The sequence below is a fragment of the Lepidochelys kempii genome, chromosome 6, assembly GCF_965140285.1.
Source record: "Lepidochelys kempii isolate rLepKem1 chromosome 6, rLepKem1.hap1, whole genome shotgun sequence".
Taxonomy (NCBI): Eukaryota; Metazoa; Chordata; order Testudines; family Cheloniidae; genus Lepidochelys; species Lepidochelys kempii.
Window position 1 is genome coordinate 20,043,676 of NC_136385.1, and position 17,725 is coordinate 20,061,400.

Sequence of the window (17,725 nt, forward strand, 5' to 3'; positions counted from 1 at the left end):
AGCGACCCGCAGGACGGCTGGCGGAGAGGCGCGGCCAGGGCAGAGCCCCGCAGAAAGGTGCGGCAATCAGCCGTTGCGGCGATGAGCAAGTGCCCGAGCAGTGGAGCATGTAAAGTGCCTCCTTACCCACCCCCCCGTCTCCCCTCCACACAGGGTGGAAGGTGAACTTTGCAGACGAGATCAGCTCCTGAAGTCTTTTTCCACAGCTCACCACTAGATGTCAGGGGAGAGCTCATTCAGACTCTGCTTACATATACACTTAAAATGCTACCGCGTAGACACTCACTACAGTGATGAGAGGGTCCCCCGTTGCTGTAGTTAATCCACCTCCCCGAGAGGTGGTATCTAGGTCAATGGAAGAATTCCTCAATCAACCTAGCGCTGTCTACACCAGCGGTTAGGTCAGCATGGCTACGTCCCTCGGGGAGGGTGTGGATTTTTCACCCCCCTGAGAGATGTAGCTATGCCGATGTAAGTTTGCAGTGTAGGCCAGCCCTGAGAGTAATCATACAGGACCAGAGGGGCTCTTTCCTATTTACTCTCCATAGGGCTAGTGGGAGGGCTGCTGTGACTCACCCCACCCTGATCCAGCCACTCTTTCCTGGGCTGCAGAAACCTTCCCTTTTCTGCACAGGTGGGGTGAAATCCATATGTAGATGTTCCCCTCCATGCATGGAACAAGGGGGAACAATCTGGCCCAGAGGACAGTAATAAAACTGCCCCTATTTGAATTTGCCCTGAGTGACAATAGCACCTATCAGCAGGCGTTCCAGGCGTTCCTTTTCTCCATGTGATATAAATACAAGGAGAGCTTCTGTCTGTTTCTTCAGAATCTCCAGACAATGCCAGATATGTTCCTGAGGGAAAGGAAGGGAAATGGTTCAATCTGGTTTTTCTTTTCTGGGTTGGTCTCTCCTGCCCCCTCAAAACAAAACATTACACTGGTGCCTGGATTCCATTTAAACTGTGCTTTAGCTCTATCCCGTTTATTAACCCAAGAGGAAAACTACAGCTGAACCCAGGAAACCTCCAGCTGCTGGAAGAGATCAGGTTCAATCAACGTTGCCAATTCATGGTTGTATTCTGAGTCTCGCAGTAGCTGATGGTTTTCTTAAAGCCCCAGCTCCTGGAGTCAGGTGACTATGTGAGACTTACAGCTTTCATTAAAAACCTAAATATATGTTCCTCGCCCACATGTCCACGGACCAAAGCTTGGAAACACGAACCCTAAAGCCTCAAAAGCCAGAAGGCAAATAAAGAGACCCAATATTTACTGCTTTTAAATGTCATGATTTCTGAGCCAATCTTATGATTTTGGGAGGCCTGACTCACGAGTTTTGAATGCTTAGGATTGGTAATACTAGTGGCTTCTTATACCAGTCAAATAATACATCCAAATGCTAAGGTGCATTAGGCGAGGGATTCTAAATGCAACTAGAAACAATATAAAATTAATATTAAAAAGTCAGAATGTAAAGATAACATACCTAGATCAGGACAATACAGAGCAGTTTCCTACCTTGTATTCCTGGGCAGCCTCCTCTCACGTTGTGAGACCTGTGATCCTGGGATCTATCACAAACCACACAGATCGGGATTTGGTCCTCTATGTAGAACAGTTTCAAAGCCTCCTTGTGATTCTCACAGTTTCCTCCCCATCCTGGCTCTCTCTCTGTTCCTAACCCGAAATGCTTACTTAGTTCTGTGATGTTTGCCAGCTGCCTGTCTGGCCTGAAGTTCCTCTGGGGAAAAACACCTCTGCACTGAGGACAGGAGAAGCTTGGCCCTGATCCTGTCCCATCCCCCTCCCCCGCCCTGAACTGGGTGATGCAGGCTCGGCAGAAATTGCGCCCACAGTCTATGGACACCAGAACTGTAAAATACACCAGGCAGATGGGACAGGTAGCTTCCTTGTGCAACCTCTCAGCGGGGCTCAAAGCAGCCATGGCCCCTTCCTGGTGCCCAAAGAAGGCTAGTTTCACTTTCCTGCGCTTAGCCTGTAGCAATAACACAGGGCTTTTCCCTCCCTGAAACAATCCTTTGTGCACAAAGTTACAGGCTGTGGCGGTATCTGAGCCCCTCCTAGATGCTAAATCCTGCAAGTCGCTGAGCGCTGTAGCTCTGCTCCAGCAAAGCACTTAAGCACCTGGTTAACGTGAAGCATGTGAGCCATCCTAGTCCAAAGGGCCTACTCCTGCTTTGTTGGACGAGGGTGCTCAGCACTGTGCAGAACTGAACCCTAGCTAAGGAGAAGGGTGCCAAATGCTGTTCTTCAGCAATTTCTGCAGCTTATCTTCTCCTGACCAGCCGTGAGTCCTCCCCTAGACACTAGGGCCCAGATCCCCAAAGATATTTAGGCTAAGAACTTTCCTTTAAGGATCTGGGCCTAGGGCCCTCCTGAACCTGGAGCTGAGGTTCACTGAGCAAAGCCTAGGATGTCCCCCTAGAGGGTGAGGGGGTCTTGCTCCCTCCAACATGGCAGGCTCTTCTCCAGAGACAGCAAGTGTTTTGAAGGGCCCCAGAGAGGCCTTCTCTCTTCCCCTTTTAGCCATAGAAAGCTAACAGAACGGCCACCAGAACCACAGATGGGGAACAGAATCCACTTGAGAGCTATCAAGGGCCAAAAAAAGCATCTGAGAAAGGAATTGAAATTACAGCATGTGCGTGTGTGGGTGAGTGTGAGAGAGGGGTCCGCAGCCATGTTGGTTCCTGTGAAATCAAAAAGCAATTCCCGGCTGTCCCCGTGGTTGGAGGAAGCAACACCCAGGGAATTCCTTGGTCCCAGGCAGACAGAGGGCTGCGGAGGCCACAGCTCACGCCCACCAGGAGGAGAGGACTTCATGTCACGCTGGGTGATGCACACAGGGTTACAGACTCCAGGGAATGCTTTGAGAACAGGCAGAGCAAAGAGGGGGAACTGAGGGGCCCCTAGAGAGCACACTCTGCCCCTGAAACGTTGTTGAGTTACATCCCCCTGAAAAGAAAGGGTTAACAACGCCCTGGGAGCATTGTCACAGCTGGAAACTCAGCAATACTGCTGAGCCCTGCTGCTATCCTGTAGTATCTAGGTATGATGCCCACAGGATTTTGGCCTGTACTGACCCTCCTGCTTCCTTCTATCCTGGCCGGCCCCAACTAATGCCTGATTAAATGGACCTGATCAGCTGAGTCCCAGGCTTCAAAGGGACCCCCAGAATTTTCCCCCAGCATGCTCTCTGATTTTGTTTTCCAGCACCAAAGCAACACCCCTCTCCTTGCCCTGCAGAGCAATTTTTGGGGGACCTGAGCTAGAATCACCAGTGCCCTGTGCCTTGGAGAAGATCCACCCTCACCCAGAGCCTTTTGTGGCCACTTATCAGGGCAAACCAGACCAGTTTACCCCCACTGTGTATGGGTGTAAATGACTACGTAAGGTGCAGGGCAATGAGGAATCAGACCCCCTGTACTGTGGATTAATCTGAGCCATGTTAAACGTTCACCCTTCCCTCATCCTCCCCTGAACCTTCATGTTGCCAGCCCTGCTCCAGAGACTAAGACAAATTTTGCTCTGAATCCAGAGCAACCCCATTAAAAACCCTGTGTGCTGCAGATACTGTGTGCGGCTAAGCTGAGAATGCCCCATTGTCTTCAGCAGTGCAACGGGCTAGGAGGGGAAGCAGACAGAACCTGCAGCTTGAGAAAGATCCTATATCTCCTGGATCCCTGCCCAGTGCACATTCACCCTAAAGCACCAGGTCCCCTTCCAGCTGTGTCACTGCATGCAATTGCCACCCGCATTCGTTGTTACTTCTTCCTCTTTTGAGTGCAGGCTCGAGGCCAGTGGTCCCCCACCGTTCTTGTGGGAATATTCCCCGCACACCCCACCGCCGAAACGCGGCCGCCGAAATGCTGCCGAGAACCGGCAACGCTTCTCGGCGGCATTTTGGCGGGCGGTTCTCTGGCGGCCGTGCTCGGCGGGGGCATTTCAGCACTGCGTTGGGGACCCCTGCTCTGGGGCCATCTCTTTCTCTCTCTCCCCTTCCTCCCCATCTCCCACTCTTAATGTTTCAAACCAGAGCATTTTAAAGCCACTCCCGGGTCTGGCAAGATGCCGTCCTGTGTAAACAAAACCCAGAAGCCTCAAACTAACCTCGATGGAGTTTATAAAAAGTCCCAGGGCCTCTCTGTGCCACTGGCAGCATGTGGCAATGCTTAAGGAGGGAGAAAAGAAGAGCGCCTGCCTTGTAATTAGGCTGACTGTAAAACAGGTCCTGTCAGAGCTGCACAGCCACTAATCAGCACTGGGCCGCTAGGCCAGGGCGGGGTGGGAGGAGGCAGCCCCCCTGATAACAGCCCTGAGGGCCTCGGGGTTTCAGTCCACGCTTAGATCCTGGAGGAAAGTATTTGAGAAGGAATTAAAATAACCTGCTCTCGATGGATTCCCAGCTCCCTGCCCCGTTGCGGGAGGGCAGCCGAGACAGGATGGAGCTCCATCTTCTCAGGGAGCCTGAATGTAGATCCCCTCTGCCAGCTAACCCCACCAGGGTCCTGGGAACACTCTCCTGCCAGAGCCCAGGGCCACTTCCCGTCCGGACAGCCTCGGCACGGCTCCGGCCTGGGATGGCGAGTGGCAGGCTCCCCTGGGAGAGCGCTGCTGGCAAGGGTCCCTTTGGAATCTCAGCGGCTTTCGGGCCAGCTCCTGCCGCCCTTCGTCGCGCTGAGCAGGACTCAGTAGGGCCCCTCGCAGAGTAAGGCAGTGCTCGGTGTGCATCACAGCTGCATAATGGCTGCTGGTGTGCAGAGAACCACGGCCTACCCTACTGACCAGTAGTGTCTCATTGTTTTGTTGGACTCCCACATCTGTCTGTATCCATCTGTGGTCTCTTGTATAGTTAGATTGTAAACTCCTTGGGGCCGGGACCATCCTTTGGTCTGGGGCTGTACAGAGGGGGCCTGGGCCATGACTGGGATACTCCAATATTATAAATAATAGCACTCCCCAGATGAGCCCAGTCCTTACCCCAAATCAGACCAGGATTCACCCCGGCTGCAGCTCCACTGGCAGCAGCAGCAACAGAAGCTGGAGTGTAAACAGGGCTCAGACAGCTTGTCCTGATCTGGGGAGATCGTGCAGCTCCACCTCTTTCCAGCAGCAGGAGCGACACTGGCCATGGGGCCCAAAGCCTAAACCCCACCCATCCTCTGAATGAATCACCCAACAGACTAGGGCTGCACTGCATACGTGGTGCCCCACAGAGTCACCTGGTATGGCTCTGGGGCGCAGCTAATGGGCGAGACTAGTAGGTGTAGAAGGGAGATCCAGTGGAGAGCAACCCGCGCTGCTGGACCCTACAACCAATACTGCAAGGGAATTTACCTTTCCTTTCTGCTCAGGGGGGTTGTGACGCTTGAGGCTTATTCTTACCTTGCCTTGTTTGTCCCTTGGACACCTCCAAGCTGTACCCCACCACCCAGAATCTGGTGATTCCCAAGAATGCCAAAAACCAGACGAGTGCCAGGTCAGAGAGAAGAAAGGTGGATTCGGGGGAGTCACTATTAGGATGTCCCTTCAGCAACAGTGGGCATCAAAACTCCCACCATGGCTTGAGCTGACCATGGACATCAGAGTTCTCTGCCAATCCTCGGGATGGCCTGAGCTCACTGGGGCATCTGAACACATACAGTGCAAGCCCTAATTGGGATGATTTAGCTGGGGTTGGTCCTGCTTTGAGCAGGAGGTTGGACTAGATGACCTCCTGAGGTCTCTTCCAACCCTAATCGTCTATGATTCTATGTCCTTTCAGTGATATCCCTGCCAGCTTTGGAATGCTGCAGGGACCGCCCGAGGAGTAAAATAGAACAGCCCAAGTTATCTACAGAAATATCACAGTGTCTCCACCCTAGGAGACCACAGGAGGCAGGGGTAGCAGGAGCCCAGCTAGGCTAGAGCCAGATTAATTGGCTGCCTGACCAGAACAACTAAACTCTGGACAAAGATCAATGGTGAACAAACCAATGAGAAGCCAGTTAATGAGCCAATCAAGGCTGCAGTGAAAGGCAAGGGACTGGCTGACTGGACATTTTCAGCATTGGCCATAACCAGAGTTCCTTGCATGTTTTGGGTGTTGGATCTGTGTACCAACCAATCAGAACTCTGCTTCTCTGAGTCTGGCAGCCAATGAGATTGCTTTTTTGTCAGGACAGGCACACCCATTGGCTTCCAAAGTCAAAAGCCATAATATTTGGCTGATAATAATATGCTACAATTCTCCTGAGTCTCTGCAGCTTTGAGAGAGTCATGCTGCCCTGGGCTGAAAAGCCAAATACACCAAGAGGAGCATTAAAAGCAGCCTGCAAACTAGTTACCCACATCTGTGGGGCAAATCCATTGTTGTTCTGTTAAGCTAAAATAGGCCCATTCTGTGAGAAATCTGGGGTACCCCGTGTGCAAGGTAGAGGGGTGGAGCTGAGCGAGTGTGACTAAAGATCAAAGTTCCTTCAGGATCCCAAGGGAATATTTAATGACATTTGACAGGCCAGGAGATGGAGAAATAGTAAATTGCTCCCTGAGATCCCCACCCTGGCTCTCTCGAGGATGGGCAAAGTTCAAAAGGGGCAGAGGTGCTGTGCAGATGAGCATCATGCCCTCTAGACACTTAATCTTGCCTCGGCTTGGGGAGAGGGACTAGATTCCCTCTTCGGCCTTCCATTTCTATGATTCTCTGAACCTCGCCCCAATTCTCCAAAAGTGCACTGTCAGATTTCCATTACTTTATGCTTCCACTCATGCCAGAAACCCAGCCAAACAGCCTTCCTTGTGATCATTTGGATTTCCCATCTTTGCTCCTGAATGGAATCAAGGCACGGCAAAAATGGAAAAAAAAAAATCATGAAGGAAGGGGTTGAGATATTTTCAAACCTGAAAAATGTTTTGGGTGACGGTTCAGGTTGGTTCTTCGTTGATCAGAACCAGAGGATCCATCCCTATATGGAAATCTTCAGTATAATGAATTTTAAGTCAGAACTAAGGCTTAAGATTTTGCCATGCATATTTTTAGTAAACGTCACGGACAGGTCACAGGCAATAAAGAAAAATTCATGGAAGCCATGACCTGTCCGTGATGTTTACTAAAAATATGCATGACAAAATGGGGAGCCGCAGGTTCCCCACACCACCCAGGGGTACCTGGGTCGGAGCTGCAGGGTCTCCACATCACCAATGTTGCCAAGCTCAGGGCACCCCCGCCACCTGCTGTGCCTCTGGCATGGAGCTCTGGGGCTCCCCTGCCGGCCGCCGCCACTGCCCTCCATGCTCCAGAGCACCCCCGCTGGCTGCGGGGCTGGGAGCTGCACGGCACCCCAGCCGCCTGTGGGGCCAGGAGCTGCAGAGCACCCCCGCTGCCCGGGGCAACTGGGAACTCGGGCCACACGGTTCCCAGTCACCAGGAGTGGCAGGGACCCTACAGCTCCCAGGCACTGGGGCTCAAGTCAGAGAAGTCTCTGGAAGTCATGGATTCCGTGACTTCCGTGACAAAGTCGTAGCCCTAGTCATAACTCAATTCATATTAGGTAATATCTCACAAACCCATCTAGTGGGCTTGGTCCCTTAACAGGAGATTGGGATTCGGATTCAAACACCCAGCCCTTTCCCTCCTTGGGCATGCCCCTGTATTCACTAGCCTCCCAGATCTAGTCCCGACATGTACATTGCAACTTGGGCCTCCCAGGGTGCAAAGGAGAGGGCAGGCCTGGATTAAGGCCTAGGTTCTACAGGCCCATGTTTAGCCCCTCGAGCCCTTGGAATCACATGATCACAACAGAATCTGAGATTTCATTAAGAAGAACAGTCAGTTTCTAGCCCTTCTGATTGGGAAGTTTGAAAACAGGACCTGAGAGTAACTGAGTAACTATACCACATTTCCATTAGCCATTAGAAACTGCCACACATAGAGAGACTTATGATTTGTGAAGTTATTTAATCACTTAAATAGTAACAACCAAGGTTAGCGTTAGACACAGTAACAAAAGAACAGGGTTCCAAGGGAAGTCGATAGCTCATGTCTCTAACACCCCATGACCAAACACCCCAGGACAAGCAAAGACCAAAGGAGAAGGAAAGGAGGAGAGGAACCACAGTGCACAGACTCAGCTAGCTTGAGCATGAGTCCATGCAATCTACCAGGATGTAAAAGGAACTATTTTCACACCTCAGGCCACATCAAAGGGCAAGCTGTGGAATGAGTTCCGGGGCACATGACAACCTCAGTGGTGCTCTGGTTGGTGGGAGGCATTAGTTGCTCTGGGTTACAACAACAGAGGTTGCAATGTGCAGTGGTTTGGTTGGCTGGGTTATACTGGATTAGCAGTGTCTTTAGGAGGCTGCCGGAGTGGCCCACGTGTGTTTCCAGGAGCCCGCGAGGCCCCTGGGTCACTTTCCATCATCGTCATTAGCGAAGAACTTGTAGTTGAAGAAGTCCATGGACTCCTGAGCAAGCTTGGAGAGGTGGATCACGCCTGTGATCGCCAGGGCGATGAGCAGCAGCGGCAGCAGCAGGCTCCACACCATCGCCAGGATGTTGTAGCATCTGGCTTTGGAGCTGAAGTGGCGAGCGGCCTCGATGTCACCAGCCACCTTCTGATCCCGCGCCTGCAACAGCCAAGCCAGGAAGGGTACAGTGAGTTAGTGACATGGCAGAGGAGGCAAAGGACGAGGCAATGCCCTCAGAGCAACACAATCGAACTACAGGCATCAGAACAGGCTGCAACCACCCACTGCAGCTCTCAGCGGCTGTCTGTCACTCACCTTACTTCCATCTGCCCCTTGCTCTGGAGCTGAGTGTTCTCTCCCTGCTCCATTCTCTCTCAACTGCTCTGTCAGCCTAATCCAGTGAGTCTAAGCAAATAACTGACACCCACTTACCAACTGGTAGCTTACCCCTCCGTTACCATACACGGCATCTCTGAATTTGGCCTACTAAGTCTCAGCTGGTGTAACTCAACATGGCGAGGAGCCAGGAGAGAGGTCTGTAGCTAGAAACATCACAGGGGACTGCAAGAATTTGTGAATTAAAGTCAGTCCCATCCCACTTTAATTTATACCATCCTCCAGCTCCTTACTACTTTCAGCTCCCTTATGCATCAGTAAGCGATTTACAGCACCTCTGACCTCAGCCCACTGTCTGCCTCTTTGTGTCTCAGCTTTATCTCCATCACACATTCACTCACGCGTTCCTTTGCTATTGGCATCTGTTAGCAAATCAAATCCAAGAAGGAGCAGTGGCTCTGACTCTCTATCAATGATCCTCAGCAGAGAGATCTGGGAACAGAACGGTTACTCTAAACCTCTCTTTCCCCCAGTTCTCTCGGAAGTGCCTCTTGCTGAACTTCATTAAATCCATTCCCAGCAGTTTAGGATATACCCCTCCCCCATTCCTGAACAGAGCAGATTCCCAACGGCAAGGTGTGGGATATGGAGGAGTCCCTCCACATGGATCATGGTCCCCGGGCATCCTTTGGAGTAGAGAAGTCAGTCCCCAGAACCTCATCCAATACTGGTGGCACTAATTATGGGATAACAGGAAAGTGTGATTGCCAGCACAGCTCGCAGCCTCATTGATGTGTAGGAATCTAGCTGGGGATAGTAGCTTGGATGATACACATCAGCCTCAGACAGCATGAAGATGTGGTGCTTGAGGATGCTGCACCAGCACAGGATGCTCACATCATTCCTGATGCTCTTTACACAGACACTGCAGTCAGCTATCCTGCCCCATCACTGCCCTTTCAGACCCAGCCACTGAATCAGGAGGCTCAGGCAGTCTGTCTTGGAAATGCCAGAGCAGCTGTCACAGATAGCTGTATTTTTCAGTGTTTTTCCTTTTTAAAAGTAGAATTCCAGCTAGTGGGCAGCACTGGGCTAATGTCCTCTGCTAGGACATTGCTAACAAGGTGAGATTTAGGGCGGAGGCAAACTGAAGCCAGCTGCTAATAAGAACTTTCTACTGGGTCACAGTAGTGCCAGTAGGGCGTTACCCTCCGTACACAGTACCGGCAAGAGATTTTTAGCAGGTACTGAGTACCGGAAAGACTTGGGGCCAACCCCTCCCCTTCCAGAGGGAGGGTGGTCATAACATTCTTCCAGCATCTCCTAGATTTTTCACATCACTTCCCGATTTTAGGGTGTATTACAACTCAGAGCACAGAGAGAGATCCCAGAATCTCTAGGTAACCTGGGTGAAGTCTATAATTCCTACCAGAGTCCCTGGGAAATCCCAGCATCTCTAGGTCAACCCAAGAGAACTGGAGTGTATCATTCTTACTAGAGACGCCTGGGAAGGAGGCTCCATGTAAAACTAGATGCACTGAGATGTACGCTTCCTAGCCAAGTCCCCTAGGAAATCCTGGAATCGCCAAGTGACTGGGAGACATGGACACGAAAGGGTCCATTTCTGCACTAAGGAGCCAGCCTCTATGGGCCTGTGTAGAAGAGGCAGAGTAGGGCCGGGCTATCTTACCTTGACAGAGTAGGCAAGAGCCACTAAGCCACAGCAACAGAGGTTCATGTAGATGGTGTTGAAGATGGACCAGATCAGGTGGTCCCGGGGCACTACGGAGGGTCCGATGGTGATGACAGTGGGAGAAGGGTCCTGCTTGCGAGACGTCATGGGCAGGTAGTCCTCACGAGGGTAAGACGTGTCCATGGTCCTGGAAGGTGAAATCCTCAGCTCTCCTGTGGTAGCAGCCTGTAAGGGGAGCTGGTGCAGGGCAGGTCCTTTTTATAGTCTCTGCCTCAGGCACAGCTCCATCTCCCTCTATATATAAAATAGGGAAATTATAGCCCTCGCCTGGCTGTGGTTATCAGAAATGTTTGGCCAAAGCTGAGAGCAACATACTTGGGTTTGTAAGCCTGCCCTCCCCTGATTGTCTATGGAGCGCTTTTTATAGCCTCATGGGCTGAGGCCTCCCTGTCAGCCTTTTCCAGAGAACTGGGCAGCTCGAGGGACCGAGTCAGGAACCCGGCTTTGAAAGGACGTGCTGCAGATCACGAATGCTGCAAAGGGCCATGGACCATACAGGACTATGCATGGCAGTTCTGTGCTATAACCCATCAGGGACAGAGAAGGAAGCTGAACGCACTGCGATGTACGTGTACAGGGCAATACAAGTGCATTGAAAGAGCTCTTTCTTCTCAAGCGCTAAAAGATCAATAACTTCCCAGAGGGGATTGCATTTCCCTGCCACCTCTGTATGTTTTTCTGGGCTTTGCAGTACCCTTTGCTAAATATTCTAAAATGTATGATTCACACCCATCTACAGCTCTGAGAACCAAAGTGATGCCCCCACTCCAGGAACTTCACAAATGAAACATCCACAAAAGGTAAAGCACTTTGAAATGGAGAGCTGCTGCCAAGGCTAGGGAGGGGCTGAAACAGGGCCCTAATGGAGCTAGCTTTGAAAACCCTGTCCTAGATCCTCAAAAGTATTTAGGCACCAAAGTCAATGGGAGTTAAGTGCCTAAATACCTTTGAGGATTTGGGCCCTGTGCCTACCCTGGAATGAATGCCCTGTAAAAGTGTTCTCCAAGACAGCTCCAAGGACTGTTTGAGCAAGGGGCTATTGTTCATGGCATGGGACTGAAGTACTTATATTCAAGGAGGAGATGTGAAGCCAGCATCTTCCCTCAGTTACATTGATGTAAAAGAGTAAAATCTGCCCCACAGGGTCCATTCCAAGCTGGCAGCTATCCAGGTCAACTTTTCTTCTTCCAGAGTCCAGGGCAGGTTTTTTTCCCCCTCCTGAAACCCCAGGGCTCAACCCTAGCGGTGGATAGAGCAGCTCTGATCATAAGACCAACCAGACTTCAGGAAGAGTAAAGACAAACCAGCGGCAAGTCTAATATGTCTAACATCTCTGCACTCAGAAGTTCTGGCTATTTCAGTGTGACCTCCCAGCAAGTCACAGGAATATGTTGGTGTTGTCTTTTCAGATTTGACACAGGCCATCAGACAGCTGTCACACTAAGGGATTCTGGTCATTACCAAACCAGGTTGGCTACAGGTACCTACAACTCTCACAGCCGAGAGATTGCTGCCTTTCAAAGTCGTTTGCCCAGAATAAAGACTAACTGGATATTGCAGTTCAGTGAATGGGTTGCTTAGGACTCAGACACCTTCCACATATCAGTGGAAGAGTGAATGCAGGTGAGAGACAGGACGTTGGAGCATAGATACCCGAGACAAGCACCGTAGTAATTCTACAGATTAGATGGATGACAGTGATTCTAGTACCAGCCCTGACACAGCACAAAAGAGAGAGCTTGTAGGGTTAGAGGGCACCATCCATATGACCAAGGCTCCTACAGTCACACACCTGGAAAAGGACAGAGCAGCTCACGTTAAATCCAGCCATGCTGGTAATATTGCAGGATACTTCCGATAGCTTTCTGCCAGGGTCCTGGCTATAGTCCCCTCAAGATCTGTAACAGTAACCACTGCAGTTCAGAGGGTAGCAGTTCATAGGGTCCAGGAGGTGCCTAGCACACATTGGGGTGCAGTAAAATAAATAATAATAATTGTAATGGCTATAATGGCCGAGCTTCCCCTCCTGTGTAGAGTGAATTGACTATGGCCTTTCAGAATCCAAACAGTCCTAAGAAAGCTCATATGCAGGTCTGGGCATAGTTTTATTCCCACACCAGCTTCAGATTGCTTCCTTTCCTCCACTCCCTATATACACACACACACACAGAAAATCAACCTCTTAACTCCTACAATGAGTTGCACCATGCAAGAGACACAAAAGGCAATATGAAAAGTTTCTATAAATACATTAGGAGCAAGGGAAAGATGAAGGAAAGTGTAGGTCCTCTACTTAGCCAGGAAGGAGAACTAATAAAGGACGACATCAAGGAGTCTGAAGAGTTTAATGATTATTTTGCTTCAGTCTGCACTGAAAAGATTAATTGTGACCTGATACTTAACACAATTCATATTAACAACAAGGAGAAAGGAACACAAGCCAAAATAGGAAAGAACAATTAAAGAATATTTAGACAAGTTAGACGTATTGAAGTCAGCAGGGCCTCATGAAATTCATCACTGGGTACTTAAGGAACTAGCAGAAGTAATCTCAGAACCACTACTAATGATCTTTGATGAGAAATCATGGAGAATGGGTGAGGTCCCAGATGATTGGAGAAGGACAAACATAGTATCACTCTTTAAAAATGGGAACAAACAGGACCTGGGGAATTATAGACCAGATACTGAAACAAATTATTAAAAACCGCTTTGTAAGCACCTAGGGGATAATAGGGTATAAGAAATAGGCAACATGTATTTGTCAAAAACAAATAATGCCAAACCAACCTAATTTCCTTCTTTGATAGGGTTACTGGCCTAGTGAATAGGGGGAAGCAGTACACACAATCTATCTTGATTTTAGTAAGGGTTTTTTACACAGTTTCACATGACATTCTCATAAGTGAACTAGGGAAATGTGGTCTAGATTAAATTACTATAAGGTTGGTGCAATACTGGTTGAAAGAATAGGAGTACTTGTGGCACCTTAGAGACTAACCAATTTATTAGAGCATAAGCTTTCGTGAGCTACAGCTCACTTCCTCAGATGCATATCGTGGAAACTGCAGTTTCCACGATATGCATCTGAGGAAGTGAGCTGTAGCTCACGAAAGCTTATGCTCTAATAAATTGGTTAGTCTCTAAGGTGCCACAAGTACTCCTTTTCTTTTTGCGAATACAGACTAACACGGCTGTTACTCTGAAACCTGGTTGAAAGAATATACTCGAAGAGGAGCTATCAATGGTTTGCTGTCAAACTTGGGGGAGATATCAAGTGGGGTCCCACAGGGGACTGTCCTGGATTTGGTACTATTCAGTTCTTGCATTAATGACTTGACTCATGGAGTGAAGAGTGTGCTTATAAAATTTGTGGATGACACCAAGCTGGGAAGGGTTGCAAGCACTTTGGAGGACAGGATTCGAATTCAAAAGGACCTTGACAAATTGGAGAATTGGATTGAAATCACTCTGATGAAATTCAATAAAGACAAGTGCAAAGTACTGTACTTAGGTAGGAAAAATCAAATGCACAAATACAAAGTGGGGAATAACTAGCTAGGCAGCAGTACTGCAGAAGAGAATCTGGAGGTTTTAGTGGATCACAAATTGAATATAAGCCAACAATGTGATGCAGTTGTGAAAAAGGCAAATATTAACTGGGGTGTATTAACTGGAGTGTCATATGTAAGACATGGGAGGCAATTGTCCTGCTCTGCTCAGCACTGGGGCGCCTCTGCTGGAATTCTGTGTCTAGTTCTGGATGCTACACTCTAAGAAAGATGTGGACTAATTGGAGACAGGCCAGGAGAGCAACAAAAATGATGAAAGGTTTAGAAAACCTGGTCCTGGCCTATGAGGAAAGGGTATAAAAAAACCTGTGTCTGTTTAGTGTTGTGAAAAGAAGATTGAGTGGGGGACCTGAAAAGTCTTAAAATATGTTAAGGGCTGTTATAAAGAGGGTGGGGATCAATTGTTCTCGATGTCCACTGAAGGTAGGACAAGAAGTAATGGGCTCAATCTGCAGGAAGGGAGATTTAGATTAGATATTAGGAAAAGCTTTCTAACTATCAGGGTAGTTAGGCTCTGCAGTAGGCTTCCAGAGGAGGTTACAGAAGCCCCATCGTTGGAGGTTTTTAAGAACAGGCTGGACAAACACCTGTCAGGGATGGTCTAGGTTTAATTGGTCCTGCCTCTATGCAGGGGACTGGACTTGATGATCCCTTGAGCTCCCTTCCAGTCCTACATTTCTGTCTCACAAGCCAAACAATGGGAACAAGTTGCAGCTAGCCAGGCTGGCAACACACTGTACCATAAACCAGAGACTGTCCCGGGAAAATGGGACACAGGGAAAGATTGGATGAGAGATGCACAATGCAAAGTAGCCTATTTCCTTTCCTTAGGTCATGTCTCTCCCATTTGGCCATTTAACCCTACAGAAAGATCCATTCCTCATTTAGGGCAATTCCCTTCCTACAGATAACAGGAAGATTTTGGTTTTGAAGTGGACTTGCTGGAGCGGGTGCACCATCTCTATTGCCAATGATGAGAAGGGAAGAGAATTTCCCCTCTGACATTGCCAGGTCTTTAGGGAAAGATGCCCATCCCCAGGTATACTTGGGGCAGTGGGATCTGCTCTTGGAAAGGCTGAAGATTGGATGAATCATTTCTAAGTCTTCGTGGTACCAAACAGGATGTAGGTGAAAAGCCAACAAGCTACATACAGAGCCTGCAGGTTTTACTTAGCAAAGTTACTGCAGGCAGAGGTGTTCTCACCACAGAGTCTAACAAACTGCCGAACAACTCTGCACCGGGCTCTGACTCTTATCCTCCAGTGCGAATGGAAGCAAGTGAGCCCACCACCATTCTCTGACCTGCTGTTGTTACTCAGAATGGAGGACGATCGACGTGTAGCTCTAACTCTGTTCATGCAGCCCCTGGTGTGGTTCAAAAATCGGGACTCAGGCTCCAAAAAGCCATAATATTGGCTTAAAAATCATGGGTTTTTTAAAAAAAATAATTCATTGGGGATTCTTTGTTTTTGTTTTTGAGCCTTTAGGATGTTCTCAAGTCCTAGTTTTGTGATCTACTCTGCAATTGAGACGGTTAGACACTCACCTTTTTTTTAAATGAAAGTTGAGATTTCCGTGCAGTCATGTGGGCTTTAAGAAAAATACTAAATGTAAACTCCCTCCTTCCTCTCCCCCCCCCGCCCCACATCCTCCTTACCATAAGTGAGGCTGTGATGAAACTTACTTGGGCCTGGAGTCCCACAAGCCGTTGCTGCCTGGTTGCCAGGCAACCCTTCCTTAAGCAGAAAGGAGGCCGGAGAGATGGAACTAAAGCGGCTGCCCAGATGTCCCAAAGAAGGGGAGCTCTGGTTGGTTTTTGATCCCAGGTGCCAGAGCGAGAGGAGGCAGTCACTCCTTCTGGGGTGTCAGTTGAAAGGGAAGAGAAGCAGGGAGCATCCAGCTCCCTTCACTGAGTGACTGGTTTGAGAAGTTTCCCACTCCTCAGTTGGGAAACTCCGCTGAGTTGGGTCCCCGGTGGGCCTACCACACCGCTGCAAAGGCAGCGACTGCCTGACAGACAGTTCAGCTGCCTCAGCCTACAGCCTGATCGCTGACAGTTACTTAAGCCAGGAGGAAAAGCAGAAAGCTTATAGCTAAGCTTGTTGCCCCAGCATGAGGCCTGGTCTACACTACAGAGTTAGGCCAACCTAAACCACCTTGCATCGATCTAACTACGGAAGTGTCTACACTTAACTTTCACTCCCACCGACGTAACTGGCCAGCTACGCTGACTTAACTCCACCTCCACAAGCGGCATAGAGTCAAGGTCGATGTAGTCAGATGGACGCAATGTCAGCGTAGACACCGCGTTGCTTATGGTGCCTGTTACTGGCTTTCAGGAGCCTTCCCACTGTGCCCCACACTGACAGTATAATCGATACAAGTGCTCCTGGTGATGCTGCGCAGCGCTGATGCCAGGGGCTAAGTGTAGGCACACACAAGCGATGTAAATCACTGCAGCTAGGGTTACCATATTTCAAGTTCCCAAATGGAGGACACTGCTAGGGGGAGGGGGAGCTGGAGGGATGGGGGTACCATGGCACCCTTACTTCTGTGCTGCTGCTGGTGGCGGTGCCGTGTGTTACTATTGTTCAAGTAGGTATTAGACCTACAAGGATGTGTTTCGTGGTCAGACTTTATTAAATGCTTGTAAGCTGCTGCATGTGCTAATCTCTGTATGCCATATTGTAAGGTAATATTTGAGCAGTTGTATTGTAAGTCTCTGTGACAATGTAAATCACCAGACAGGAGAGAAACGTTAACTAGTGTAAAGTGCTAATCTGCAACAGAAGATGTTACGTCCTGCCCAACGGCAAAAGTCCATCAACACCACATGGACTATTGTGGGACATTAAAGAGGACAAATAGATGTTTAGACAAAGCCTACATTATTTTGTCTCTCAATTTAATATCAATTTTCAATAAATTCCATTTTGGGAAAAAAATGGGGAAAAAATCCCCAATTTGACATTTTTGGAACAAAAAGTTTTGATTTTTTCATTTTGAAATGACTTTGTTTTGAAGTTTACTTTATTTTAAAAAATAAGAATACATTTTAAAAAGGGCTGAAATTGAAACAAAATGTATCGATTGACCCAAAACTTTTTTTTTAATTTTGTTTTGCAAGAAATTTTGGAATTTCGTTCCTTTTTGGGACAAAGAAAAAACTCAAAATCTTTAATTTTGGGGGAAGACAGAAAATCCATTTTCCATCCAGCTCTCGTCTTGACCCACATGCTTCAGAACACCAGTTGGGGTCAAATAATAATTTCACCCATGACATAATCTTGCAGTGTCAGGCACAATCTGGAGAGTTTATGCTTCTTGCGTGTTCAAATTTAATAATGATCATATTAATAACACAAGATGCCAGATAGCTGGTTCATTTGCAATTCAATCAAAGATCATTAGTCAAAGATTAATACAGCCTGATACAGAATACAGAAAGGAATACATATGTTACCAATCCACTTCTGACTTAACTCCCCAAAACTCTTTCCTTATACATAGCTTGGGACAAAGAAATTCCGTTCCCATGACTGATTTAACTGCGAGTTCTATCTTAGATGCCTCAATTTACCTCATTAATAAGCTAAA

At 48.6% G+C, this 17,725-nt stretch overlaps 1 protein-coding gene across 2 annotated transcripts; it reads right to left on the reverse strand.

The window, feature by feature from the left end:
- Positions 1-8,407: 8,407 nt before the first annotated feature.
- On the reverse strand, positions 8,408-10,679 carry LOC140913814 (interferon-induced transmembrane protein 5). Of its 2 annotated transcripts, none has more exons than XM_073350609.1 (2): positions 10,494-10,679; positions 8,408-8,626 (listed from the first exon to the last, which is right to left on the reverse strand). In XM_073350609.1, exons 1-2 carry the CDS (start codon positions 10,677-10,679, stop codon positions 8,408-8,410), a joined length of 405 nt encoding a protein of 134 aa, XP_073206710.1. The 2 variants fall into 2 exon arrangements, 1 of the variants encoding a protein (XP_073206710.1); XR_012159665.1 differs by lacking the exon at positions 10,494-10,679 and adding an exon at positions 8,783-8,865 and having other exon boundaries at positions 8,594-8,626.
- Between the last annotated feature and the right edge of the window lie 7,046 nt (positions 10,680-17,725).

Bases quoted from the DNA above. Each gene is read 5' to 3' on its own strand.
- LOC140913814 (XM_073350609.1), bottom strand. From the start codon at position 10,679: ATGGACACGTCTTACCCTCGTGAGGACTACCTGCCCATGACGTCTCGC. The intron at 8,627-10,493 runs GTAAGATAGCCC...TGGCTGTTGCAG, and splicing joins CTCTTGCCTACTCTGTCAAG to GCGCGGGATCAGAAGGTGGC.